Here is a 27,319-nt window from a genome sequence, read left to right as displayed (position 1 = left end):
TAGCAGCCCAGTTACTGTCTCCCCACTGCACTACACACACACACACACACACTCTCTCTCTCTCTCTCTCTCCTCTGAAAGCACACCCCCAGAAACACCTCTAACACACACTGTACCCCACATGCCCATCACATACCATGTGTTCCCATACTCCCTTCATACCCCAGTACATAGCCAGCTACACTGTCAACATATGGCATGCCTCCAACATCCCCAGGAGGTACACCCAACTCACATGCACCCAGAACAACCCCTGCACAGAGCATATCCCATCATACCCACATGGTACTCAACATATACTTAGTACTCACACACACAAACACATTGTGTCCCCCAGCACCCACACCTGGCTTGTGCCCACGCTTAGCACAGCTGCAGCTCGCAAGCTCATGACTGCCTCACATTCGTGCATGGACACATATGTGCGTGTGCACACATGCACACCCATGCATGCACATACACACCTGTCTAATGCAGTTTTGCTTCGTTCTCATTCTACACATCCTGATTCCATGTGATTGGCAACAGCCAACTAGCTCAAACACGGAGAATTTTCAAAACACATCCAGTAATCTCTCCGGGGCATTTCCATCAGACTCCATTTACTCAATTTGTACCTAACTTTTGGCCCTTGTCATTTTTAGCCTTTCTGCACAATATCTCTGCACTTGCTCTAGTCCCTTCAGTAGTGATATATAGTATTCTTCAAAGTTAGGATCCATGCCAGTTTCAAACTCTGTGTCCCCTCTGATGGCCTCACCCCATTCCTGTCTCATGCAGTTTTCCCCCGCTATCTGAAAGTAGAGCATTCCTATGAAAACTTTCACGAGCCAAAATGGCGTGATGCAAAGAAGCAATTATTACTCATTTATATGAAAAAATTGAGGAGTTTCCCCCGACCCCCCCCAAAAAAATACCTCTCTTGGCTTTTCTGATACCTGAGGACACACCTTGCTAATGGATGCACAGAATAAATGGAGATGAAACAGATGCTTATAGACACAAGTAAAAGCTCTGATGGCTGGATGCTGAGATGCTGAGGGTCGCTCCTAGGGAAGGAGCTTGGATGCACCCACTCAGGCTGCCCTGGATGCACGCTGCCTCTGTAACGACTCGCTGTAAAACATAAGCTGAATGCAATTTCACTTTTTACCCTTTTTCATAAAAGCAAAATCCTCTTCAAATTTCTTTTGGTTAGCAAAACAGACACCAATGTAGATCTTTCCTAAGAGCAAAGTGGCGCGATGCCAGCTTTCAGAAAGCAGGAGGTACCTGTAATCCTGAACACTAAGATTCTTCCATAGGATTCCGAACCCAAGCGAACTTTAGCAATCTCATTAATTCTTTCCTAGCAAACACCCAGAGCTGAGGATTCTTCTGCCCATGGCATTTAGGCCAATTTCTAAGGAAGCTGCTAGATTAGTGGAAACCAAAGCAATAAAAATGAACCCTGAGCAGTCCAGAAAATCTTTTTAAAGCAGTGTCCTTGTCATTGCTTCTTCATGGTGAGGTTATGGATTATTTTAGATGCAAGTGTTGAAGTGAATTTTGAGATAAAGCCTTGATGGTGAGGGCTTCTCATTCAGACTCTTCATACATGGATAAACAATACACAGACCTACCTTTTCACCTGAGGGTCACATTTATTTTTCTTTCTTTAAAGCTTGGAAGGAAATCCATTACTTCAAATTGAAGTGGAGCCAACCTCAGAGGTGAGATTCGGAGAGGGAAAAACACCTTTTTCCTGGGGCTGCCCAGGACTTGGAGAGCTAACAGCCGACTTTAATGATGCAGAGGGTTGGGGGCAGGTGGAGGTGGGGGGACCCTGTTTGGTGGGTGTTCTAACTCCAGGACAGCTAACGAGTGGGGGGCTCCTCCCAGCACCAAGCCTAATGGGGTATTATATGGTGTGCATCATGGAAAAGCTAGTTGTGCAGAAGTTGGCAAGAGATTTGCATTCTTCATTGAAAAATCAGCTTAGGGCCAGGTGAATACCAAGGGGGATGTGCCCCCAATGCCTTCCAAAGAATACACTGGAGGAGGTAGAATCTCCGGGAACACTGAGCTTGGCAGGCTTTTGAGAATGTTCTAGGACTTCTTCCCATGTGCCAAAACTACTAGAGGAATAAATGGAGTGTCCTGGGAAAGAACCATGGACTCCTCAGCCCTAATGGTGTGTCCTGAAGCGAAGGGAGTAGAACCAGTGTTTCCAGAAAAAAATCAAGTCCTTTCTGCAGTTACTGCGCTAGTTGAAAAATTATCCTGGGGGAAGCCAACGGAAACTGTGTCATTTCTCCAGAGTGTGCCATGAGGGACAGGTTGCTCAGGTTTGGGGTCAGGAAGATCTGTGGCCAGCCAAGAGGCCACCTTCTCAGGCTGCTGTCAGGACTCACGCCTCTGGGAATCCCACTGGCTGGGGCTCCTGCTGTTCCCTCACTCAAGCCAAAGAACCCAAGGGGCAGAGCATTTGCAACCACCGCTCTGGGAAGACAGGCCCCTGGACCGTGCAGGAGTGTGGGACAAAAATGCAGAGTTCTGACCCTGGCCTTACTTTTTTTCTGATTCAGTAGCTCTGGGGAGGGCCCAGGAATCTGCATTTTCTCAGGAAGCCCAGTGGCTGTTGGATACAGGTGGTCAGATGTGTGCAAGGGATTTATGAGGCTTTCATTTCATTGCAAACCTCACACCGTCCCCGGGGGCAAATTTTATTAGCTCTACTTTATGATGAGAGAAGGCAATCTCAGAGAAGTCAAGCAGTTTGCCCAAGGTCACACAGAGGCCAGATTCCAGCTCATTTTGTCTGATTGTTAAGCCCATCCAATGAGCCTCCCTCCCACCCTTTGCCCTCATAGCTTTGGAGGAAGCCTGGTCATCTGGCCTGTGCAGAGTAGCTCTGACCTGTTCCCGTTTCTGATTCATCAGTTCCAATTTTCTTGGGGGAAGCAAAAGGCACTGCATATTGAGGGTTGTCACATGTCCATGCAGACACCTGATGCACCCATAGTTCAGCCTGTTGTCTTCACTACACATGCATGAGTAGGCAGGTCAAAACATCATGGTAGAATAGGAAAGCATTGGATATTAGGAGTTGAGACACTTGTATCTTAACCCGAGCTCTGTCTGGCTGTGCGATGCAGAGCTGGGCAACCTCCCTGGATGACCAACCATCCCTGTTTGCCAGGACCGAGGGGCTTCTAGAGGGAACTTTCATTTTTCATTACTTTCTACACTCAGTATAGGGGTCAGACTTACAACCCCGAGATCAAGAGTCATATGCTGTCCTGACTGAGCCAGCTAGGTGTCCCCTCCCCCAGGAGACATTCAGTGCCCAAACCAGGAAAGTCCAGCAAACCAGCATGGGTGGTCCTCTAGCATTTCTTCTCTGGGAGCCTCAGTTTCTCGCCTAGCAAAAGGGCATTGGATAACCATGATCTCCCTTTCAGCTCCACCTTATATGATTCTGGACAAGAGTGACCTGGGCAAATAGATATATGTCCACACTGGCCAAAAACGCACATAGAGACGTGTCCAGATCTGGGGGACCTTGTGGGAAGGCAGGGCAGGAGCCACTCTGATCACTCTCCCCTTCCGGCCACAGAATGAAGAGGGCCACGATGAGGCCGAGGAGTCGGAGGATGAATTTGAGGAGATGAACCTGTCCCTGCTCTCAGCCAGGAGCTTCCCACGCAAGGCCAGCCAGACCAGCATCTTCCTGCAGGAGTGGGACATCCCTTTTGAGCAGCTGGAGATCGGCGAGCTCATTGGCAAGGGCCGCTTTGGGCAGGTATACCATGGCCGCTGGCATGGCGAGGTGGCCATCCGGCTGATCGACATCGAGAGGGACAACGAGGAACAGCTAAAGGCCTTCAAGCGAGAGGTGATGGCCTACAGGCAGACGCGGCATGAGAACGTGGTGCTCTTCATGGGCGCCTGCATGAGCCCACCTCACCTGGCCATCATCACCAGGTCAGTCCTTCCCAGGCTTCCCACCCATGGATCCATTCCCAGAGCTCTGCCTCTGGTGGCCTTGAGAAGCAGGGGTTCTGGTTAATGCCTTGTTCTGGTAAATGGCGCTTCTTCTGGCTCTACCATTTACAATGGTGTGGTTTTAAGATTTGACATTCCAGAAAATACTTTTGATGCCAAAATCCTTTGGCAGAGTGGTGCCACGGGAAGGGCACCATAAAAGGGAGGTTAGGAAAGTTGGTTCTGGTCCCCATGTACTCCAAGGATTTGTGAAACAACATCACTGAGATTCACTGTCTCCGTATTTAAATTGAGCTGAATGGATCCAATCAGGAATTGGCTGATTTTTTCTGTAAGGGGCCCAGGAATGAATATTTTAGCTTTATGGGCCATACAGTTTCTGTACCAACTGCTCAACTCTGTCCTGTGATGTGAAAGCAGCCACAGACAAGATGTAAATGATTGTATGTGGCTGAGTGCCAATAAAACTTTATTTATAAAAGCAGGTGATGGGGATCCCTGGGTGGCGCAGCGGTTTGGCACCTGCCTTTGGCCCAGGGCGCGATCCTGGAGACCCGGGATCGAATCCCACATCGGGCTCCCGGTGCATGGAGCCTGCTTCTCCCTCTGCCTGTGTCTCTGCCTCTCTCTCTCTCTCTCTCTCTCTCTCTCTCTCTCTGTGACTATCATAAATAAAAATAAAAATTAAAAAAAAAAAAAAAGCAGGTGATGTGCTGGATCTGGCCCTTGGGCCCTAGTTTGGCCAACCCTGGGCTGAGATCATGATGACTTCTTTCATTCAAGAAGCAGAAAACATTTGCAGCACTTTACCATTGCTATCTTAAATATCCAACAACCATGATCTATAGCTGCACAAGAGACATAGTGACATTAAGAAAATGTCAGGTGATAGCAACTTTCCAGAACTTGATCTCTAGCCTCACTCAGTGACATGGGGCATTGAAAAAAAAATAGCTTTGGTTTCAATTATTTGGTGTGTTTTTAAACTCTGGCTGTTGCTCTCCTGTTGCATTAGGGCTAGCCATACTCATGCCATTCTTGGTGTGGCCTGTGATGCCAAGAGTCAGCTAGGATCTCTCTCCTTCTCATTCTCAACTCCAGTGAGAAGATTCCAAATACACAAGCCTCTCATCTTGACAGGTGTCATAGCAGGAGCTGTGAGCTCAGGAAGAGCCAGTGGGTCTTTGGTTCCCTTGTGATACAAAGCATCTTTGAGCCCACTTATAAGATCTCAGGGGTCAGAAGAAGGTGTGTTATTGTCTGTCAGCATTGACTGTGCAGATGATGAATTGACTGGAATCCATGTGTCAGATGGTGAGTGTTTTCAAAGGATTGGAGATTGAGAAGTGGCCCTTCAGTCCTTCCCAAACGAGGGTAAACATGTTAGTTCTCAACCCTGAACAGAAAAGAAGAGGCTCTCAAATAACCAGCTCAGATGGTATGCAGGGGCTGAGCTGTTCTCATGAGGTGAGTGTATCAATAAGCTTGTGCTGAGTAACAAGCTACCCCCAATGCTTGAGAGTTTTCCTCTCTTCTGTGGACAGTTCTGTGCTGAGCCAGGCCCAGTAGCTGGGCTCATGGATGTGTCTGTGGTTAGCTGGCAGGTCAGACTAGGAGCTGGTCATTCTTGGATGTCCCTACTCCTGTGTCCACAGGTTGGCAGGTTGGCAGCTGGGGTGCCCTGATTCTCCTCTTCATGGCCTTGTATCCCCCAGCAGCCTAGCTTGGGCTCATTCTTGTGGTGGTCTCAGGATTCCAAGTGCTGCAAGAGGTTGAGCCCTGATGGGCAAGTGCCTTTCACACCTCTGTCATGTTGTGTTGATCAATGAACGTTGGCCAAACCAACTCACATGGTCAACTTAGATTTGAGGCATGGAGAAACAGACCTTACCTCAGCATGGGAGGATTTGTGCTGTCATGTGGCAGGAGCATAGATGCAGGGAGAGGGACAACCTGTGGCTACTTCTACAACCTGCCACAGCTCCTTTCCTCCTCTCTTCATTATCCAGAATGTATCATCCTCCTGCATAGCCTTTTATTTTGGGATGTGTACATCTGGTTGGAAGGCGGTCTTTCCCCTCCCCTCACTGGCCTTCTTTCTACTGCTTCCACCAGACTGTCACCCCAAATTTCTCTCCGGTCAGCTTCTCACCTTCCAGTTACCCCTCTTTTTGACATCCCCAAACTAGAACTTTGAATCCCATCATCTCCTGTCCTTTGCCTGGCCCGTCTAAGGACCTCTCGCCTCCCGCCCTCTGACTTTCTCAGTGTTACTGATGGATCCCAGTACCCCAAGCCTCCCTCACCCCTTTCCCAAGGGCTGGGTAATTAGAAGTGGACAGATTCAGTTAGCAGCCACCCTTGAGAAATAAGTGGTCATTATGAAAATGTGTCACTCATCCTGTAAGCCAGCTGCATTTGAGGCCTGAAATTTCTATTATGTACAAACTCTGCCCCCCTACTCCCCGAGCACCGTAACTGCCTGCAGATTTCACAAATAGCACAGCCTTTTCCTGGCACCGTGATAAAGACTCTGCAGCTTTGGGACATGTAATTGGTGTATGAAGTGTTTTGGTATTTTGTGTGAAGAAGCCAGATGAGCCCCAAAGAAGTGGCATTTATTCCATATTATTGTATCATTATTTATTTTTTTATCTTGGGGGATGCTCTGTGAACCCCATTCTCCCATGTAGCACCATCCACTTGTTGACCATCAGGCCTTTTATCTGAACATTCAGTTTGAAACCTGATATTTGAGTAATTTGATTAATCACCTGCATCCACATAATTGGCTGGCTGAGGTCGATGGTTGGACAATAGCCAACCAACTGGAACAATTTTGGGACCCTGGATTTATTTTACAGGGAACATAAGACCAGATAATTACCTGGCATATTCCAACTAAATTCACAATGGCGTGTTCTAGCCAATTACTTAGTAATTATCATCGGAGTTAACAAGTATTTCTAAGATTAGCTTCCTTGTAATACGATGTGTATGGCTCTTGGGGAATGAGTAATAACCAACTAGTTACCCAATTGCTATATCCACAAATACAATTAGCAGCAGGATTGCTAAATCGTTTCACGATTGGGTCATTATGAGATTATTGCAAAGCTATTGGCAGTCTGCACAATCGTTCATTTTAAAAACTCCAAGTGGAATTTGAAAGCCGACAGAGCTGAATGAAAACATCTCTCATCCTTCTGCCTTGCTGCAGAGTTCCCAAGGCCTCAGTGTCCCCATCTGCAAAATGAGGCAGAAGTGGGTGCTTGTGGCAGGGTCCCTCCAACTCTGACAAAAAGCTCTGGGAATGGGCTGGTTTGAAAAGCAGCCTGGAACAGCTCTGGAGTGGTACTCCCTGAAATATAGTCCACCTGGATCTCCTGCATCAGAGCCAGCAAAGGGAGGAAGGTCGTTCAAATGCAGGCACCTGGGTGCTCCTGTATTGGTTTCCTAGGGATGTTGTGATGGGCACACACTTGGGTGGTAATATGACACACATTTATTGTTCTGCAGTGCTAGAGGTTGGAAGTCTGGAGTAGGTCTCACTGGGCTACAGCCAAGGGCTGCTCTCCTTTATGAATCAGAACATTTCCTTGTCTTTTCAGCTTCCAGAACATTCCTTGCATTCTTTGGCTTGTGGCCCCTTAATCCTATCTTCAAGGCTAGCGGCATACCCTCTTGCTTCCATGATCACATAGCCTCCTTCTGTGGTCAGATCTCACTCTTACAAGGATACTTGTGATTGCATCTTGGACCTATCCATCTGGAAACCTCTCCCATTTCAACATGCTCAACTTCAATCACATCTACAGAGTCCCTTTGGCAATATATGTATATATATATATTTTATTCAGAGGCAGAGAGGTAGAGACACAGGCAGAGCGAGAAGCAGGCTCCACGCAGGGAACCCAATGTGGGACTCGATACCGGGTCTCCAGGATCACACCCCAGGTTGCAGGCGGCACTAAAACGCTGCGCCACCGGGGCTGCCCCCTTTGGCAATATTGAGATAACTTTTGTGGTTTTCAGGGATTAGAACCTGGATATCTTTGGGCTTCAGTTTTTAGTTTATCACATCACCTTGGACCTAATGATTTAAGCCTGTTTGTAGGTTAAGACTTTCTAACCAAGCTCCCCAGCCCATTCTAATCTGATTAATATCTGGGAACCATACCCTGGGGCATATTACCAGTGAGTACCTACTGTGTGCTTAGCACAGATGCCAGCTAGTGCAGAGGGAAATGGAAACAGGAAAGTTTTTGGGAAAAAAAAAAAAGACCAGACAAAATTACAAAATAATTAGGATCTCAGTGGGAAGAAATTTGTTATTAATCTGGTGACAGGAGCCAGGACCAACCTACCTTAGCTAGGTGCCATGGAGACCAGACCAAAGCAAAACACTACCACTGATGTCTCCAGGAGGGCTTCATTAGCAGGAGCCTGATCCCATTGAACTCATCTGGGCCATATTACAGATATGGAGACTGAGGCCAGGAGAAGAAAGTGGGGCTGGGACAGGAACACAAGGTCTCTAGCAATGCACTTGATCCTCCAACAGCTTGAAAACCCTAGCCTCCCCCAATCCTTGTCCATTCATTAATTCAGTCATCAGATACTTAGTAAACACGTTGAGTACCAGGCACTTTGCTGGATGCCAGGGGATGACGGTGAGCAAGACAGACATAGACCCTGTTCTCAGAATGCTGTCATTGTAGTGGGGGAGACAGACTAGTGCTAAGTAATAATGAGACCATTTGAATAGGTCCCAGCATATTGAAGGAACCAAGCCAGAGCAGTGCTATAGAGAGACTTGGGGATGGAGTTATTTTAGGTGTGCACTATGGGAGGGAGGATCCAGGCAGCCTCTCTGAAGAAGTGGCATTCGTGCAGAGACCTGAGTGCAAAGAGCCAGCTGTGAAGACATGGGGCAGGGCACACCTAGCAGAGGGAGTAGCACATGCAAAGGCCCGGGGGTAGGAATGAGCAGGGTGTGCTTTGGACCAGAAGGAAGACTGTGGTAGAACATGGTCAGTGAGGACGAGAGGGTGGGAGGTGAGGAAAGAAGCCAGCAGGGGCCAGACTGGGGAGGGGAGTGGTGCTCGAGCCTGGTTGACTTGGGCACTGATGCCTATAGCAGCCCATCAGCTTGGCACCAGCTCATTTGGGGCAAGATTGTTCATCTATAGGAGTCTGGCCCATGCATTGTAGGATGGTTAGCAGGATCCCTGCCCCCTACCCACCAGATGCCAATAGTACCAAGTCCTTAGTTGTGAGAACCAAAAATGTCTTCAGAGATGGCCAAATATCCCCTGGGGCAAAGTCACCCCCAGTCAAGAACCACTCCTTGGGAGTCTCTGGTTTAATTAGTCTGTAGAGGCCACAGGTTTCAGTACAAAACTTCCCCCACATGACTCTACGAGGCACCTGGGAGACCCTCTGCTGTAGGACCTGGAAGCCTGGTGAGAGGTCTGGATCTTATTATGCTCAGGGTAGCCCTTGGAGGGTTTGTGAGCAGGGTCAGGAACTGATGTCTTAAAGGACAAAAAAAAAAAAAAAAAAAAAAAAGAAAAGAAAAACCCAAAATAGAGGGTGGTGGCCCAGGAAGAGTATTTTGACAACTGCCGAGGCAGTTTATCTGGAGGAGGGAGGTGGGAGCTTGTGGGAAATGCCAGTGTATCTGCCCTGACTTCCCATTCTGGTCGGCGCCGATGACTTCACCAGGCGCCAGTGCCTGGTCCCTCATCCCGGCCCGATGCCCTTGGCCAGCCCGGGAAGCACTGCGTTATGACGGCCCTGCGCCGTCGCCCTTCTGCCGGGGGTGCGTCTGTACCAGCAGCTCCACCCTCATTGTCACTAAGGGTGGGTCAAGGGAGGGAGAAGCCGCCCCATTCTTCCCGAAAGGTTTATCACCATGTCCCAGTGCACTTATTAGCTCCCGCCCCAGCCCTGTCCCTGGAAAGGAAGATGCAGTGTGCTCATGGGCCAGGCGGAGACGACCGGGTCCATCGCGGGGCTCCCTTCCTGGAAGCTAAACGGGGCACAGCTGATCCTCATGTCTGAAACCATCTCCCTGCCTTGAGAGGTATTTATTTAATGTTGATAAAGGCAGAGCCCCCCCAAAGACACCAAAACAGCAACAGGTTCCACCAGCCTTCAGCAAGTGCCTTGCTTCGGGCCGGGCATGGTGATGTTATTCCTTTTGTGACTGTGCCCATATTACAAGTGGGAAAACTGGGGTCAGACAGGGAAGGGAAGCCCTTGAACAAGACTGGCAGGACCTGGAATTGAGCAGACATGGATCTGATGTTAGCCCAGCGGCTTCCTTCTTTGCCTCGGGCTGCATCCGCCAGGGCGAGGTGGGTAGGCAAGACTACTACATTGCAGGATTTCCCGGATCACACCAGACTCACCTGCGGGACTTGGTAACAATGCAAGAGCTAGGCTCCCTCCTAGATCAATGAGCCAAAGCCTCTGTCTTTTTAATTAAGTTTTGGAGGATTTGGTACACTGCGTTTTGAGAGCCACTGGCTTATTAAACCGGTTTCATTTTTTTTTTTTTGTAGCTTTGATTCTGTTTATGTACTAACATATCCTGTAAGTTGCTATGGGCCAGCACACACATACACACACACACATGCCTCTTCCATATACACTACATCACACACTCTCTCTTCTCTTTGTCTTGCTCTTTATCTTATAAAACACACACTCACTTTCTCTCTCCCAGCAAAAGACTTGTAGTATTAACAATAACAATTGACGAAGATCCCATAGCCCACAAGCCCCCACCTCCCTCCTCCAATCTTTTCCTAGAATCTCCAGATTATTTAAAGCCATGCTTCAGGGCAGCCCGGGTGGCTCAGCGGTTTAGCGACGCCTTCAGCCCAGGACCTCATCCAAGAGACCCGGGATCGAGTCCCGTGTTGGGCTCCCAGCGTGGCGCCTGCTTCTCCCTCTGCCTGTGTTTCTGCCTCTCTCTCTGTGTCTCTCATGAATAAATAAATAAAATCTTAAATAAAGCCATGCTTCATAGCGTGGACCCCTGGCTAGCATCACCTCGGAGCTTTTTAGAAAGACAAATATAGGATAAAGAATTCCCTCTCTCCTAATCAGAAGGTCTGGGGGTGGGCCCACTCTCTGAGTTTAAGAAGCCTTCCAGGAAGTCTCTATGTGCTCAAGATCAGAGCCATCGCTCTAAAGAGACCGGCTCCCACTTCCTACCCTGAGTGATCAGGCTTTTCTGCTGCCAAGAGCTGCACACCCTTGAAACCTCCTGCGGCCTCAACGAACCATTTTGCCAGGCGGCACGGATTGGTGAGTGGCTGGGCCCAGGAAGAAGGAGGGCCCAAAATGTCCCAAAGTGAAGACCAGCAGGGGCCTGAGAGCCACCCGTTAGCTTCAGTGCTAACGCGTGTTCACAGATGTGCATGGGACCCTGGCTGAGTGCCTGGCTGCCTGCTAGGTTCTCAGAACACCGTTCCTATTGTCCTACAAAGACTTTCCATTCCAGCAGAAAAGACGGTCAGTAACAAATTAGACAAGTAAGATAACTACAGCATTGCCTTAAGAGCTGTGAAGACCACAAATGGAGGATGGGTCAGAGTGACAGGAGGGCTACTTTGAGGAGGGGTTGAGAAGAGGTGTCTGGGGGAACTGACATTTGCACTGAGACCTAATGAAGAGGAGCAGCAGGGAAAGAGTGGTCCAGGCGGTGGTACAGCAGGTGCAAAGGCCCTGAGGTGGGAATGAGACAGGCACATTTGAAGACCAGAAGGAAGTATGTGAATGACTACGGGGAGGCAGGAAGGAGGCTGCAGGGCTTCAAAGGTGTGAATAAAGGTGTAGAATTTATTCTATTGCAGGGGGAAGCCAATGAAAGATTTTAAACAGGAGCTAACTCACAGCACTCTGCAAGTTTCCTGATGGCCTGGCTGCCTGCTGCCTCCTCTTACACTCTGCTAATTCGTCAATTCAGTGTGTCAAAACTCATTTGGTTGAGAGCAGTGAAAGCACCAACCTAGCCCAGCCCCAAAGAATGCAAGCAGAGGAAATGGGATTCTGGGGTGCCCTGGACATCGCTGTGGTGTTTCCACCTGAGTGGGGCTTCAGAATAGGTGCCTGAGTGGTTCCTCTGTGTTTGGGAACACCAAAAACTTAAGAGGCTTTTTCAGGGGTGGGAATAGGAGGGATCAGGACAATAAGGGGCATTCCAGAGACATCTTGTCGTGAGAGAGGGGTTTGGGATATACACCCCAGGAAAGAGAAGGACTTCCCCACTGCTTTCAGGAAGATTTTTAAAAATTTCTCATTGGGCAAGTGTCCTCAGTCGCTGGGTGCCCAGAGTCTGAATGCAGTTGTGATGTCATGTGAGGTTGGCTGGATTTCACCCACCCCCCTACTCCAACAACCCCTTGGGGCAAGGTAGTAATGAAATGCCGTGGGGCCTCATTTGCACAGCACTCTAAGTCTGGTAAATATCAGGAGCTTTTTAATAGACCACGTCCAGCTCCGAATCAGTTCTTGTTTTTTGTGCTTTCAAATATAACAGCGCCAAGCTGCAATATTTGACAGACAAATAGAGGACCCTGCCTTCTAAGACAGTAGTAACTCCATCCCCGAATGAGATTTTGACTTCCTTTTCCAGTAACTCTGTACTTGTGGGCTTTCTGATTTCTTCCCCCCTTTGGGCCAGTTTGATTGTCCTAAATATAACATACAAGAGTGGGGGTGGGGGGGCGCTGAGCACATGAAGATTCCGCCCCCCCCCCCCCATCATCTAGTGGAATCGTCTTCCTTTTATGTTCAAAAAGCTGAATTGCTTTTCCTTTATAAAGCACAGCTGAAAAGGTTTTTTGTCTGTGGCTGCCTTTAATTGTGCTGGAATGTGAAGCACCCCGGGACTTTTGTGAAGGAAGCGCTATAAATGCACTGCATCATTATCATCATTATTATTAACATCATCTCATGTACATTGCATATGCCTGTTGGTAAATGACCATATGACCAGCAGAGGAGTTGCCTGGGTGAAGGCTTCGCCACTGGCCACCACATTCCTAAAATCTCAAAGATTCTAAATTACTGTGTGGGCCATCTGTTATCACTTAAAAAGTCACTTGGGCGTCTTATTAGGCAAGTGATAGCTTATGGAAAATACAGAGCAGCAAAAAGAAAATGAAATTCACCTGTAAGGTCTACAGCCAGAGGCAATCACATTAACATTTTGGTATATATCTTTGCAGGCAGGTTTCTCAATATATATATGCAGTTTCCATATATATATATATGTGTGTGTGTGTGTGTGTGTATATATGTGTATATATATATGTGTGTGTGTATGTATATATATACAAACTGATGGTTTGTATTTGTCAGGGTAACAGTAGCTGCTGTAACAAATAAGTTGTAAAGCATTAGATGGCTCTACACAATGGAAGTCCATTTTTTGCTCACATGGTAAGTCCAAGATGGGTGTTCCTGGAATGTAGGTGGCTTTTCCTCAGGTGTGGAGGGATCTAAGGCCAATCTCAACTTTTGGATCCAACCCTAGGGCTCAGAGTGCTCTGCATCTAGCTGGGGAAAGAAGAAAGTACATAGAAGTTGTGTGGGATGTTTTCCATGAGCCATACTTACGAGTGATGCACATCATTCTACCTGTGTTATGGGCTGGCACATTTCCTTGACCACACCAGGCTGTAAGGGAAGCTGAGGAAGAGCCAATTGTACTCCCAGGAGGAAACTGACATGGGTTTTGGTGAAGAGCCAGCAGATCTTTGACTACGCACACTTTTATGGATAGATCTTCTATCCCATGAAGATAGACTCATCTGGCAATCCTGTTCTATGACTTTGTTACTTTCACCAAATATATGTATGAATGCTCCATTTTTTGGATTTTGGTTTCTTGCAAATTTCTTTACTGTTGTGTGCTTCTGTTTCCTCACCTATAAAATGGGATGACCCTTTTCCCTCCTGCAAGGTAGAAATAAGAATTAGAGATCAAGCTATAGCTTAATGCCTCCAATAGCCAGAGGTGCTCAATACCTTGTATCTCCCAGTTGCTATGATAATAATGATGCTACTCTAATGATGATAGCAATAATGATAGTGATAGCAATTAACAGTAGAGGTGTATTTCCTCCCGGGTGCCAAGGCATCCCTGGCACTACAAGCAGCAGGTGTTTTATGTTTATTATAACATCAAATGATACAAGGTGATGGCTATAGGTTGACCCCTTGGACTCATGGTCCAGTGCTGCTCCTGTCTTGTACCTTGGCCATGTTACTTAACCTCTCTGAGCTTTGACCTATCCACAGGGAGATGTTGACAAAGGAGCTGGATATCCTGGTCTCTAGCTCAGAGAAAGGTTGAGGCTGGAAATAACCATGTGTGAGTCATCTGCAAAGAAGTGGTGATTGAAGCTGTGGGCTTCTGTGGAAGCTGCGGTCACCCAAGGACAGAGCCTAGAGCACCTCCACCCGCACAGGGTGCCTTGGTGGGGAAGGGTCACCATGCACAGGGGACTGAGAAGAAGCTGGCAGGACTAGAGGAGCCTAGAAGAGCATGAGGCCCTGGAGTCAATCCAAAGTGGTATTGCATTGCCCACCTCCCCCCCTCCCCATTCCCTGGTACGCCATCGCTGTTTTGTTTTCATTAGAGCACTTCTCACCATAAGATATCTTCCTCAGTTTGCTTGCTTTTTGTCTCTTTTCCCTACATCCTTTCCCCCACCCTAGAACATAAGCCCTAGGAAAGCTGGACCTCAGCTATTTGGCTCACCTCTGCATCCCCAGTCTCTAAAACACTGGGTCCTCCTTAAATACTTGTTGAATGAGTGAATAACTATTTCCAAAAATATATTCACACACATTATCACAGCCTGCTCCTCTAGGCAAGTGTAGCAGCAAACAATGAATGGTACTGTTTACTCGGAATCACTGAGAAATGAGTGGGACATAAGTAAAATGTAGTACAAACTGGTGGGGGGGGTGGCTATAGGATGTGGGGGAATTAACAGGGACCAAAAGCAAAAGATGCCAACTATGTGATGTAAGTGAGAATACAAAAAGAGACTGGGTATAATGGTGGAAATGAGGAAGGGAAGGCATGGCCCCTGCACCCTGATGCTCACAGACAGGTAACTGGATGATTCTCAGTGTCACAATCTCTGCAATAGGATCCTGGGGAGCTGTGAGGACCTGGAGCTGGCCCCTTTTCCAACCAAGGAACTGGCCAGAGGGACAAGAAGGTATTGGCATTCCTAACAGCCAAGAACTGTAATGCAGAGGGCTGGCGTTGGGAGGGAACAAGACAGGGAAGAGGCAGCAGAGTCAGCAGCTGGAGTATAGGACCCATTTGGGTACTAGCAAGAGATAAGAAGCTGGAGATAGTCTGAAAGGACCTCATGGGCCAAGCTAAGGAATCTGGACTTTTCTCCCAGAGGCAGGGAGTACTACCCAGAGTTTTAGCCAGAGGAGTAACACAGTCCAGTTCACATTTTAGAAAGACCACTTTGGGGTGATCCCTGGTGATCCCTTTCCTTAGAGGAGCTTGCAGCAGGACTGTCCATCTGTTCCCCGTCCCCCCTCCAAAAATGGTGTGGACAGCATTAATCCTCCTCGGACATCAGCGGGAACAAATGTGGGTTTTAATGCCCTAGGTTCTAAAAGATACTTGGCATGACTCCCTGAGGGGAGAGAGCAACAGCAAGCTGGCAGTCCTCTGGAAACAAAGGCATTTTCAACAGCTTTCACTATTTACCCAAGTTAAAAATAGCCAGCTGTGCTCCCATGTTTTGAAGGCAAGTGTGGGCAACATCAGGTCCTTAACATGTGTTCCAGAAACCAGAGGGACGGTTTCCTCAGCTTTGCTGGCAGGCCATGGTTAAACAGACTCAGGAGCATGGGGGCAGCTTTGCGGAGTAAATCAGGGTTGTAATTAAAAGCTGGTTTTCTGCGATCTGATCGGCCTGCGTGCAAATACTGGATTTTCTGTCTTTTGAATGGGTTTAGTGACTGTCTGAAGTAGGTACATTCAATTCCCCCATTTATGGATGAGGAAGCAGATGAAGCAAGGTGGCTACGGTTACATAATGCTGGGGATGGTCAGGATTCGAACTCAGGATTGTCTAATTCAGACCAGAGTTCATAACAAACCACTCCCTCCTGTTCTTTCCCTTCCCAACTCTAAGTCCATTCTTCTTTCTAATGCCCCTTGGGCCTCTGAGAACCTTGATCTGCTGGTCCTCACCCCTGGGCAGGGGGAAAAAGCTGACCTACCTCCAGGTCCTGTTCATTTGTCTGAACCACCAAACTTACCTGGCTTATGACTTGTTGAGTGGCCAGGTGCAAATTGTAACCCTGGCATGTGTCCGTCCCCTCCCCTCTCCTTGTGGTGGCCTCCAGGGTGGTGTGGGTGGGTGGAGAGTGGGAAGTGTCAGATCAGTATGTTTTCACTGCTCTGGGAACTTGCTGGGCCCTGGGCTTTGCTTTGATGTATTCCCAAACTGGTTATGGTTGCTTGAGCACTTCTCAGCTTCTGCATTGTCCCTGCCTGGTCATGTTTAAGATAATTAAGCCCATAAATCAAATAATAAATAGATATTGACTCTTTGTCATGGACTATATCAGGATTGATTGACCAGTGGGAATACTGCTTTCCTCAATCAATGGGGAGCCAGGGGGATAAATAAATCTTGATAATGACTGGCAAGAGGAAAATCAATAGGTATATTAATATATGCATTGGGAGCCTATATCTTTGAATGTGAAATAAGAGTTTGTTTTGGCAGAAGAGGGAGAACCCGGGAGACGGAGCAGGACGAGACAGACAAACAGTATCCCTAGATGCAGGCATGGTACCTGGCACACCTTGGGTACTTTTTTTTTTTTTTTTTTGGTGAACTACAGAGATCCAAGGAAAGGTCTGCTTTAAAGAGAAATGGTATTTAGTATTTTTTTTCCATTCTCTGAATGTTGAGTGCTCAGAAATCTCGTCTGCCTGTGGGCTGCACCCTCCTCTGGAAGAAAAGAGAGGATGGAAAGCCTGGATGTGATGGGGAACGGAGACCAGGCTGCTTAGTGGCTGGCAACCCCCACCAAGGAAGAGATTGCTGAACTCAGTCAGGGACAGGGAGCAAAATCAAAAGTCTGGTTGGCACATTGAGCATAAGGTACCTCTGAGCCTTTCAAGAGGTGACGTCAGGTAGGCATTTAGATAAATGGCTGTTCAGAGTGCAATTCTGGACGTGAGGCCCAGAGCTGGCAGTCATCTGTGCTATGAGAAACGAGGAACCAAGGGCCTGGAGCAGCACTTCTCCAAGTGGAACTCCTGGGTGGGGCCTGAGAATTTGCATTTTTAACTGGTTCCCAAGTGATGCTGACATTGTAGGTGTAGGAACCCCACTTTGAGAACCAGTGAGGGCAGTGGGGAAAGATGTAGGTGAGAAGAAGGTAGAGTGTGCCTATAAGGAAGCCTGATCAGGAGGGGCCAGAGAAACGAGGAGAACCAGGAGGGTGTTATCGTAGAAGCCCAGGGCAGACAGTATTTCAGCAACGGAGAGTGGTCAGCAGTCTCAGATGCTGCTATAGAAAGACCAGGCGAGATGCAGCTGGAAAAGTGTTCCCTGGAACTCCTGCAGCCTCAATATTTTGTTGGGTTGTGGCTTTCCACCCATTGGCAGACTTCCCTGTTTACATGTCCAGGGATGTTTGACTGCCCCTCCTAGGTGTACACCATGTGAACTTCCAGGTTAGGGCCGAGGTTCACGTGGGAATGGAGCTCTTTACCCTCTGAACTGGAAGGATGGTGACGATTTTAGTGATGCTAGTAATAGTTTCAGAGGGGGCTGAGGCACACAGCTGGACGATCCATTCCCAGGAACAACAGGAAAGAGCTGAAATTCATCAGAATGGCTGTACGGATTCACCGAGGCTGGAAGTGAGTCCGCTCCGGGGAGTGTTCTTTCTGGGCACGGCACAGCATTGTTTTCAAAACCAATCCTTGATGTTCAGCATAACTAAAAGGAAGGAAGGGAAGTTGGTTGCCTGGTTGAATCCTTGCCCATATAAGAGAGGGCTTTGTTGTGAAGTGGCACTCTCGATGTCAAGGGGAACTTGTTTGTTGAGCTTCTACTGCATGCTGAGTTCTCTGCTAGGTACTTTAGAGCTATTGCTTCATATAATTGTTGTCCACATTTTACAGATGAGGAGGCTGGGACTTTGGGAGATGAGGTGGCTCATCCAAAGACCTACAGCTGGTGTGAGTCTGAATCAGGCAATACCATTGACCTCTCTGATCCTTAAGGCTCTCTTGAGCCTTAACACTACCAGGCTCTACTGTGTCATCTTAAGAACAGACATAATTTTGTGTTCGAATATTCCTTGTGACTGTTCTCCAAGGCTCTCTGAATGAGTTTCATAGATCACTGTCATGCTCTGGTCGCTTCTCTCATCCTTGGGTATGGAGTAAAATTTTTTTAAAGATTTTATTTATTTATTCATGAGAGAGAGAGAGAGAGAGAGAGAGGCAGAGACACAGGCAGAGACACAGGCAGAGGGAGAAGCAGGTTCCACACAGGGAGCCTGATGCGGCACTCAATCCCCGGTCTCTAGGATCACACCCTGGGCCAAAGGTGATGCTAAACCGCTGAGCCACCTGGGCTGCCCAAGTATGGAGTAAAATTTATGGGGATTTTCCCTATATAGAAAATTTAACTGGGGTGGGGAAGCATTCTTGCATGTTAAAGTCAAGAATCTGTATATCTCCCAGTGCCCAGCCGCGTGCGTCATCAGAAAGTACAAGCCGACAGTCACCAAAATAAGCTCCCAAAACTCTCGGTTTACTAGTTGTCTGGATCTGAGTAATTAGACTTTAATACAGGTTTGTCAATGTAAGTTTTTCATTTGGACTGGTAATTTTTAAGCCTTTCTGAGCCTCACTTTTCTGTATCTGTGCAATGGAGATTATAGGCCCCTACCTTGTGGGTAGGGATTGTTGAGGATTAAGTGGGTTTCTACATATAAGGCACTAAGCCTGTTACACCTTGTAGAAATTGGTAATGGAAAGCCTCACTAAAGTGGACTCAGGATGCTGGCAGGGAAGGCTGGAAGGGGGAGCTGTGCCACTCAATGTCAGTGGCAGGAAGAATCATCAATTTACAGACCCCTAACAAAAGAATCTCCACAGGAAAGAATCATCAATCCAGACCCCAGCAGGGAGAGATGTACATTGCTTCTCCTACAAGGATCGACTAGCCCTGGAACTCAGCTGATGAGCAACTCCTCACCCTGAACCCTTGCTTCTCTCCTCTGGACTTTCCTTTCAAAACAACCCCTCCCAGCTTCCGCTTCCTTCTCCATAAAATAACGTCCTCTTTGTTTGTTGGACTTGCCTATGGCTTTGCCGTAGCTTGCTTATCCTGGGTTGCAATTCTCTGCTATTTTGCTGTTATAAAATAATGGGTGTTTTATTTTTAAGGCTAATAACATGAAGTTCTATGTAAGTATTGGCAATTCTCGTTGCCGCAGTGATTATTACTAGTAGCCCTGCATCGTGAGTATGCAAGGGGGCAATGCAAATACCACTCTTGTCATATGCTACAAGAGGAAGAACTTTGGACATGGAGTTATGAGTCCTGGTTTTGTCACATGCTGGCTGTGTGACCTTGATCAAATCACTCCCCCTCTCTTAGCCTCCGTGTTTTCATCTATAAAGTGGAGATAACCATGTATGTTTCCCTGGGTGGCTAGGAGGAGCATATGGAATGGCAAGACTGAAAACTTGGCATGAAATGGCCAGAATTAGAGAAATGTGCACTAGTTTTTAAAATTGTCTAATAATAACAGTTTATGAAGCATTGACTACATGTCTGGTGGTGATCTAAGCACTTTGACTTTTCCCAGCTACCAGGTGAGGTTGGTACTTCTGTACTGGTGGAGCTGGGATCAGGGCTCCTGTCTGCTGTTGTCAAAGTGGGTATACATAAGCACTTTACTGGGGAGGAGGATTTTCTTCTTGAACTGGCAGGTGGCAGTGACCCAAGTTTCAAGCTGGGGCTGCAGCTGAGGGGAGCGGCAATCAGTGTCCCCTTCCTGGGGTCCAGTACTTCAGTGGTCTCCCGGGCAGACCATCCCTCTACCATGACTGACAGATGAGAAATAGGGCCACGGGTCTCAGCTGTCCTCTCCTTTTGACAGAAACAGAGAGTCTTGGGGTTGGGAAGTTGTTCTTGCCTCTAATCAAAAGGCTCGTCTCTGAGTCCTCTTCAAAAGCAGATTCCGTTTCTTGTAGGTGTTCAAAAGACCCAAAGGAATGCCGAGCAGGAGCAGACCCAATATCTTCAAAGGCAAGGAAGGAGTCCCAGCCATCTTCAGACTTTCCCCAGCTGGAGCCAGTCCCTCCTAGGCAACTATTAGTACAGCCTTTTGGGACTGAGGCCCAGATCAAGGATTTTCAGTGGACTTGTCTGGAGTTTATGTAGACCACTGGGGCATGTCCCTGCATGTCTGGCACCCAGGTCCGATCTCTATCTGAGCAATAGAAGTGCTTCTGACAGGCTCTCAGGCAAAAGATGCTATACCTTAGCCCAATGGGCTATTATTATTCATCTTGTTAACTCACTGTTTCTTGGGCCCAGCCGGCCTTGCACGCGTTCCTCCTGTTGGAATTCTGCTTTCCCTGCCCCACCCTCTTCCTCTCCAGCTTTCAGCCTTGGTGCTGGGATATCCCTGGGGCTTATCTCACTCATCCAGTTACAGAATATGGAGGTGGAAAATGAGTGCTGTTGACATGGCATCTGGAGGGATGGGCCTTCCATTATGTGCTGTGTAGGGCAAGGGAAGGGCCGGAAGGGAGCCAAAAGTTCAAATACTACTTCTGCTGTGACCTCAGACAAACCTTTAACCTTTCCAGCTCTCAGTTTGTCTGTTTGTGAAATGATTAGAACATTACCTACTTCATCTTTATCTGGGTCATTTTCCTCCTTGACTGGGCCTGGTTTGCCTAAGTTGAACCCTTAGGAGTGAATGACCACTCATTTATCCATCTATCCATCCATCTATCCACCTTTCCACCCATCTACCCACCCATCTATCCATCCATCCATCCATCCATCCTCTCCTCAATTCATCCATCCATCCATCCATCCATCCATCCATCCACCCATCCACCTTCTCATCAATTCATCTACCCATATCATACCCCCACCCCTCTTTACAGATGTACCCATCCAACATCACCACCCTTCCTTCCCGCACCCATCCAGCATTTGCCCTGTCTTCCCCATCCATTCATCCATCCATCCATCCATCCATCCATCCAACATCCATCTGCTCAAGTACCCTTCTTCCTACCAACTCATCCTCCCATCTCCTGCCTAGATATTCATATGCTCATCCACCTACTCATAGCCCATCTACTCATATAGAATGATCTAGCCATCTAGCCATTCAGCAAATGGTTGTTGAGAACCCATTAGCACTGATAGGCACTGGGAATGAGAGTTTAGAGCTTTCCTTCTGAGACCTGTTGGAGTCAGACAGTGTGTCATAATTAAAGCCAGCTCCTTGGAGCAAAGCAAGGGTAGAGTAGGGAAACATCCATAGACGGTAATCGCAGCAGACTGCACGCCCATGGAAATGAACTGTGGGTGGCACATTCCCAGATATGAAAAGAAAACAGACCATCTAAACAAAAAACAGGCAGCAAGGCTGAAAGAATCATCTCTGCCTCCTGTTTCCTTGCCTTTGGTCTTATTTTTATGGGATTCTGTGCTGATGAGCATGGAAGCAGAGACCCTGGAAGTACCTGGAGGTCTTGGGCTGGTGGGGATGGGGAGAAAAGATGCCAATTTAGTAGGCTCCAATGTAGCTTAGCACATTTTCTGAAGGTTGGAGGTGGGGAGAGGGATGAGTGGCAGGGCTGTTCCCTGCCTACTTTACACCCCATTAACTCCCAACTTGTAATAATGTATCAGTGGCAGGCTGGAGTTGAGTTATTCATTATTTATAGAGAAAGAGTTTGCTAAGCAAATCAGCAGTTCAAACAAGATCACAGGGGAGTAGATTTAACCCACTCAAAAAAAAAAAAAAAAAAAAAACAACCAGAGTAGAGCCTCAGCACAATCACTGGCTGCAGGCAGATGGAACTGCTGGGGACAGACGGACACCCACTGGCCTTAATGGTTCCTGCCTTGTAATTCCAGAAACCTTCACTTTATTTCTAAGTGGTCTTTCTCTGAGGAACGCATCTCCTCCCCTTCTCTGCTCCATCTGGCCCGGTTTCGACAACTGGTTCTGTGTTGCCTTTCAATACTGCAGTAAAAGGCTCCAGTCAACCCTGGTAAGAATATCTTTGGGAGTCAAGTGTCAAAACCAGGTCTCTTGAACTCCTTCCCCTGTGTAAGATGAATGGCCATGGTTTTCTTTAAATGTCTTAAAGATCTCTGGTCCTTTCATCTAAGGACATCCTCTTGGACTTGAAGTTGGGACACCTGCTTTCCCATCTGGGTGCTGGATGATGCCAGGTCCTCCACTTCCTTATCTGTAGAATGGGCACACTACATGCATATGCTATACATACATCCCTATGCTATGGAGATATTTCAAGCAGGAGATTAAACCGGACAGTGTTTTGTAAACCAAAAAAATTTTTGAAACAGATGTGAGGGCAGATCATTTTTTAGATGGATGTCAATGAAAATGAGAGGCATTGTTTTTTGTTTTGTTTTGTTTTTCCTTTGAGTGAAAAATGAGTTGTTTCCATTTTTCTAGTAGTTCTGAACCTTGGCTTAACATTGGGATTATCTGGGGAGCTTTTTATTTATTTATTTTTTTAAATTTATTTATGATAGTCACACAGAGAGAGAGAGAGGCAGAGACACAGGCAGAGAGAGAAGCAGGCTCCATGCACCGGAAGCCCGACATGGGATTCGATCCCGGGTCTCCAGGATCGCGACCTGGGCCAAAGGCAGGCGCCAAACCGCTGCGCCACCCAGGGATCCCTGGGGAGCTTTTTAAAATTTAATTTTTAATGAATGATGTTGGGACTCCACCCCAAAAAAGGTCCTGATCCAAATGTTCTGGGGTGGGACCTGGATGTCCTTTCATTTAAGCTCTCCAGGTAATTCCATCATGGAACCAGGATTAGGAACCACTATACAATTCCCAGGTGAGCCATGTTCAACTTCTCCCCTGACCTGCGCCCAAATCCCTGTTCCATTGTAACAGGGACCCTGGAGTCTTAACCTCCTGGCTGCTATGTTCTTTAAAAAGGACAGATTATGTCTCAGTTATCAGAATTATTAAGAGGAATAAATCCGACAACATAGGTAAAGTATGTTTCTTTGATGCCAACAGCACAGCTTGGGCTTGACAACTGATAGCTAACATCACTGTTGTTACTTCTCACGGGTTGGCCAATAAAATACCAGTTTCAAGTAGCTTTTGGGCTTCCTTGGGACAAAGTTCAGAGATAAAATTCAGTTTCTAAAGAGCAGCAAAAGCTGTGTTAATAGATAGAAACAGTTCTCACCAGAAGACTCGGAATAGCAACAGTAAGGAGAATTACAGTTTGTTGGGTACTTACTAGGTATCAGGGCTCCTGCCAAAGCCTTTACTTGAATGATTTGGGGTCATCTTATAGCTACCCTCCTGAAGTAGGTACAACTATTATTCCCATTTGACAGATGAAAGACCTAAGGTTAGTGCCATCCAGGGAGGAGTCAGGGAAGCTGGGCATTGAGGCCAGTAGCCAAGCCCCAAGCCTCTGCACTGTGAGTTGGAGAGGAGAGAGATAACAACCATGGTGGTCCTGCCCGGGATGGTTAGGCGTGTGCCTGGGCTCATTTCGGTTCTGCCGAAGCGCGGAGACCATTCTCCCACCTTGTCTTTTCAAGAGAACTAGGGCCAAGTATGCTCAGGTAGTCCCCTCCCGTTTCCAAGCCTCCAACCACCACCACCCCTTTCCTGCCCCATAAAATGGAGATGATGAGAATACATGAGATTATGTAGAGGATCCAAGGTGATGCCAGTGAAGGGCTTGAAACAGTGCACATAAGGAGTGCTAGTGAAAGACAGTGATTAGTCCAGCTGTACTGTTTTTCTTGGGGATTTCACAGACCCCAAAACTTACCTCTACCACACTGCTGTGCATCCTTGGGCAAGCTACTTCCCCTCCCTGTGCCCCTACTTTCTTCTTCTGTACAATTAGGACAGCCTAATACCCTGTCCGGTATTAGGTATTAGGATCAGATGGCTGTGGAAAATTAAAGCAGTCTGAATATTCAGATGCTTAGAGTAGCACAGGGCATAGCTAAGTGTTAGCCATGCCACTGTTGTTCTCATTGATTTATTCCTAATTCATTTGTTTTCATTTTTTTCCATATGCTAAAATGTAGGTTCCATGAGGGCAGAGGCATTGCTTTTTAACCTATTACCTAAAACAGTAGCTGATACCATAGTAGGTGCTCAATAAATACTTGAAGGTGTGAATGAGGGAGGGAATGAACGTTAGTTCCCAGGTGGCTGATGTATCTCTTAGACTATGCTGGGGTTTGGCTGTACCACCGCTGTGAGCGTCTATTGGCTCTGACATGACATGATGTGATGTGGCTTGGGAGCTCAGCCTTGGCTGAGACTTTGCTCACCTGTCTGTCTGTCTTACCCCCTCCTTTAGAAGAGATGGCCATTCCCTGAGTCACCCAGACATGACACTTGGCAGTTACTTTCCCCTGGATTTAGACACTGCCCTGGTCCAACTTTACCTGTCACTCAGGTGATTACCTGTATGAAGGCAATTGCCCATTTGGGCTCTGGAAGTATGCAGAAGGAATAACTGCCTCCCTGCTCCCAGCAGCAGTCTCGGGCTCCCTTTGGCTGGTTACAAGGGACAAGGGTCACATGAAGAGGCCAGGGTAGTGGTAGGTGGAGTCGTGTTGCATGGGACAAGGTTTCATCATTCTGCTATGGAGGACTCTGGAAGGATTTGTATTGGCGCACCGGATGGGGCGCAAACATGGTTTCCTTTTTGAGTCACAAAGCTCATTTCCCTGCTGTGTGCAGAGCAGGTTAGAGGGAGGGAAGTGGAGGAGGAGGCAGGCCAGTGAGGGACCATTGGGTTCATCAACTGAGAAGGGCCCTTAGAACTTCCTGACAGCAGTGGGAGGTCTCCTTGGGCCCCAACACCCTGATGATATTGGGACGATGTCTTAATGATGGCAGATGCTCTCTCTTTGCCTTCTCTGCACCTTTGCCAGAAACCTTCCTCCACAGCCACCCTTCCCCCACGCAGCAGGCTCTGCTCCCTCTTCTGTGCCCATCCTCCCACATGTAGCCTGAGCCAGACAAGGGTCTTTTCACGCCTGCGTCCTCCCCTACACTAGAAGTTCCAGGAGGGCCTGGATTGTCTCTGTGAGCTATGTGACTGACCCCAGAGTCTAGCACTCAGCCTGAGACCCAGGAGTCACCTGTTTATTGTATGAATTTACACCCTGAGTGGTTACTTACAGGGAGACAGGAAATGAACACACTGTTAATTGTTTTTAATCCTTATAAGGAAGAGCAGTATTTTGTTTCTTTTTTTTTTTTTTTTTTTTTTTTTTTTTTTTTTTTATTGGTGTTCAATTTACTAACATACAGAATAACACCCAGTGCCCGTCACCCATTCACTCCCACCCCCCGCCCTCCTCCCCTTCTACCACCCCTAGTTCGTTTCCCAGAGTTAGCAGTCTTTATGTTCTGTCTCCCTTTCTGATATTTCCCACACATTTCTTCTCCCTTCCCTTATTTTCCCTTTCACTATTATTTATATTCCCCAAATGAATGAGAACATATAATGTTTGTCCTTCTCCGACTGACTTACTTCACTCAGCATAATACCCTCCAGTTCCATCCACGTTGAAGCAAATGGTGGGTATTTGTCATTTCTAATAGCTGAGTAATATTCCATTGTATACATAAACCACATCTTCTTTATCCATTCATCTTTCGTTGGACACCGAGGCTCCTTCCACAGTTTGGCTATCGTGGCCATTGCTGCTAGAAACATCGGGGTGCAGGTGTCCCAGCGTTTCATTGCATTTGTATCTTTGGGGTAAATCCCCAACAGGGAAGAGCAGTATTTTGGTTGGTACTCTCCATGTGCCAGGCACAGCAGTAAGCTCTTTAGATAAATTGTTTAATTTTCAGAACAGTGAATTTGGTTCATTAAATCCAGCTTATGGATGAAATAAATGGAGACTAAGAAAGATAAAGCAACATGTAGTGGTAGAGGCAGGGTTCACATCTAGGCATTTCCTTGACAATTCATGAGGATGGTCCCGTCACTCTTATTTTGCAGATAAGGAATCGAGGCTCAAAGGGGTTAAATCACGTGACTCTGTTCCTTGACTGGGAGGCACCAGAGCCTATCCATTCACTCTGAAGCCCGTGAGCTATCTCTGGGCCTCTGTCCAGCTGCTCCTCTTATAGGAGAGAGTCTAAGGTCTGCTTGTCTGCTTTTCTCCTGGAAAGGCCCCCACACCAGGCTTTCTTCTCCCATCTTCCATGTGATTTTTGAAGCTGCACTGGGAGGTGACAGTCAGCTTTGTGGACAACAGGGCTGTTCTGACACCAAGAGGATGGTAGCTCCGAAGCAAACAGACCCTCATTCACATGTGCCAAACAGGAATAGAAATTACAACCTGAAACTGACAACTCAGAAAAAAAAGAAAGAAAAAACAAAAACAAAAACAATGTTTTCTAAGTGGGAAAAGAGAGGATATTGGCCGGGAAGAGAAATGTCATTTTCAGGCTGCCAAAAAGAGTGTTCACATATGATCTCTCTAGAGATCTACCGATAAAATCCATAGACTAATTCTTCTGGGCTGCCTCATTGAAATAATTTTTGAAATCACATCTGAGAGCCTTGACATTTTGTTTCTAATTTTGATAGAAATGATGTTTTGTTGGCTCAATACGGTGGCATGTGTGTCAACTTTGAAGGTTCCTTCCTAGTTATGGACATTCCAAACCTGTGTCCCCAATCGAAATTTTCAAAAATGGCTTTGTTAATCATTAATGTATGTGTTCCTTCTCTTGGCCATCCATCCAGCCACCCAATCCAGCACAGACAAGAAATTCAGCATTATACCAGGGAGGAAGAGGGGAAACACGGGTATGGGCAGGGTATGATGAAAACTCACAGAGAGGAGCAATGGGCTATTTCCTGACAAATAAGACCTTTGAAAGAAGTGGGAGATGAAGGAAGGGTGTTCTTGGTGGAGGGGATTGTGTACTCGAAAGCAAGAAAGAAGGTGCCACATTTGGAAAAGTATCAGTTGTGCAGTTGGAT

General features: G+C 47.2%; 1 protein-coding gene across 22 annotated transcripts in view; it reads left to right on the top strand.

The window, feature by feature from the left end:
• Positions 1–27,319, top strand: part of KSR2 (kinase suppressor of ras 2) — a 446,664-nt gene that overhangs the window by 382,260 nt on the left and 37,085 nt on the right. For 21 of the 22 annotated variants that reach the window (XR_013366586.1, XM_077875824.1, XM_077875825.1 and 18 more), the window contains 2 exons: positions 1,664–1,712; positions 3,599–3,966. Coding sequence is in view for 21 of the 22 variants with exons in the window: in XM_077875824.1 (XP_077731950.1) it covers positions 1,664–1,712; positions 3,599–3,966 (417 nt within the window). In the remaining variant the exon portion in view is untranslated. Of the gene's footprint in view, positions 1–1,663; positions 1,713–3,598; positions 3,967–13,540; positions 13,847–27,319 lie in introns of those variants that run through there. The other variant, XM_077875830.1, reaches the window with a different exon arrangement.

This window comes from Canis aureus, chromosome 27 (genome assembly GCF_053574225.1).
Source record: "Canis aureus isolate CA01 chromosome 27, VMU_Caureus_v.1.0, whole genome shotgun sequence".
Taxonomy (NCBI): domain Eukaryota; kingdom Metazoa; phylum Chordata; class Mammalia; order Carnivora; family Canidae; genus Canis; species Canis aureus.
The sequence above is the reverse complement of the archived record's forward strand: the minus strand, read 5'-3'. Positions and strand labels throughout refer to the sequence as shown.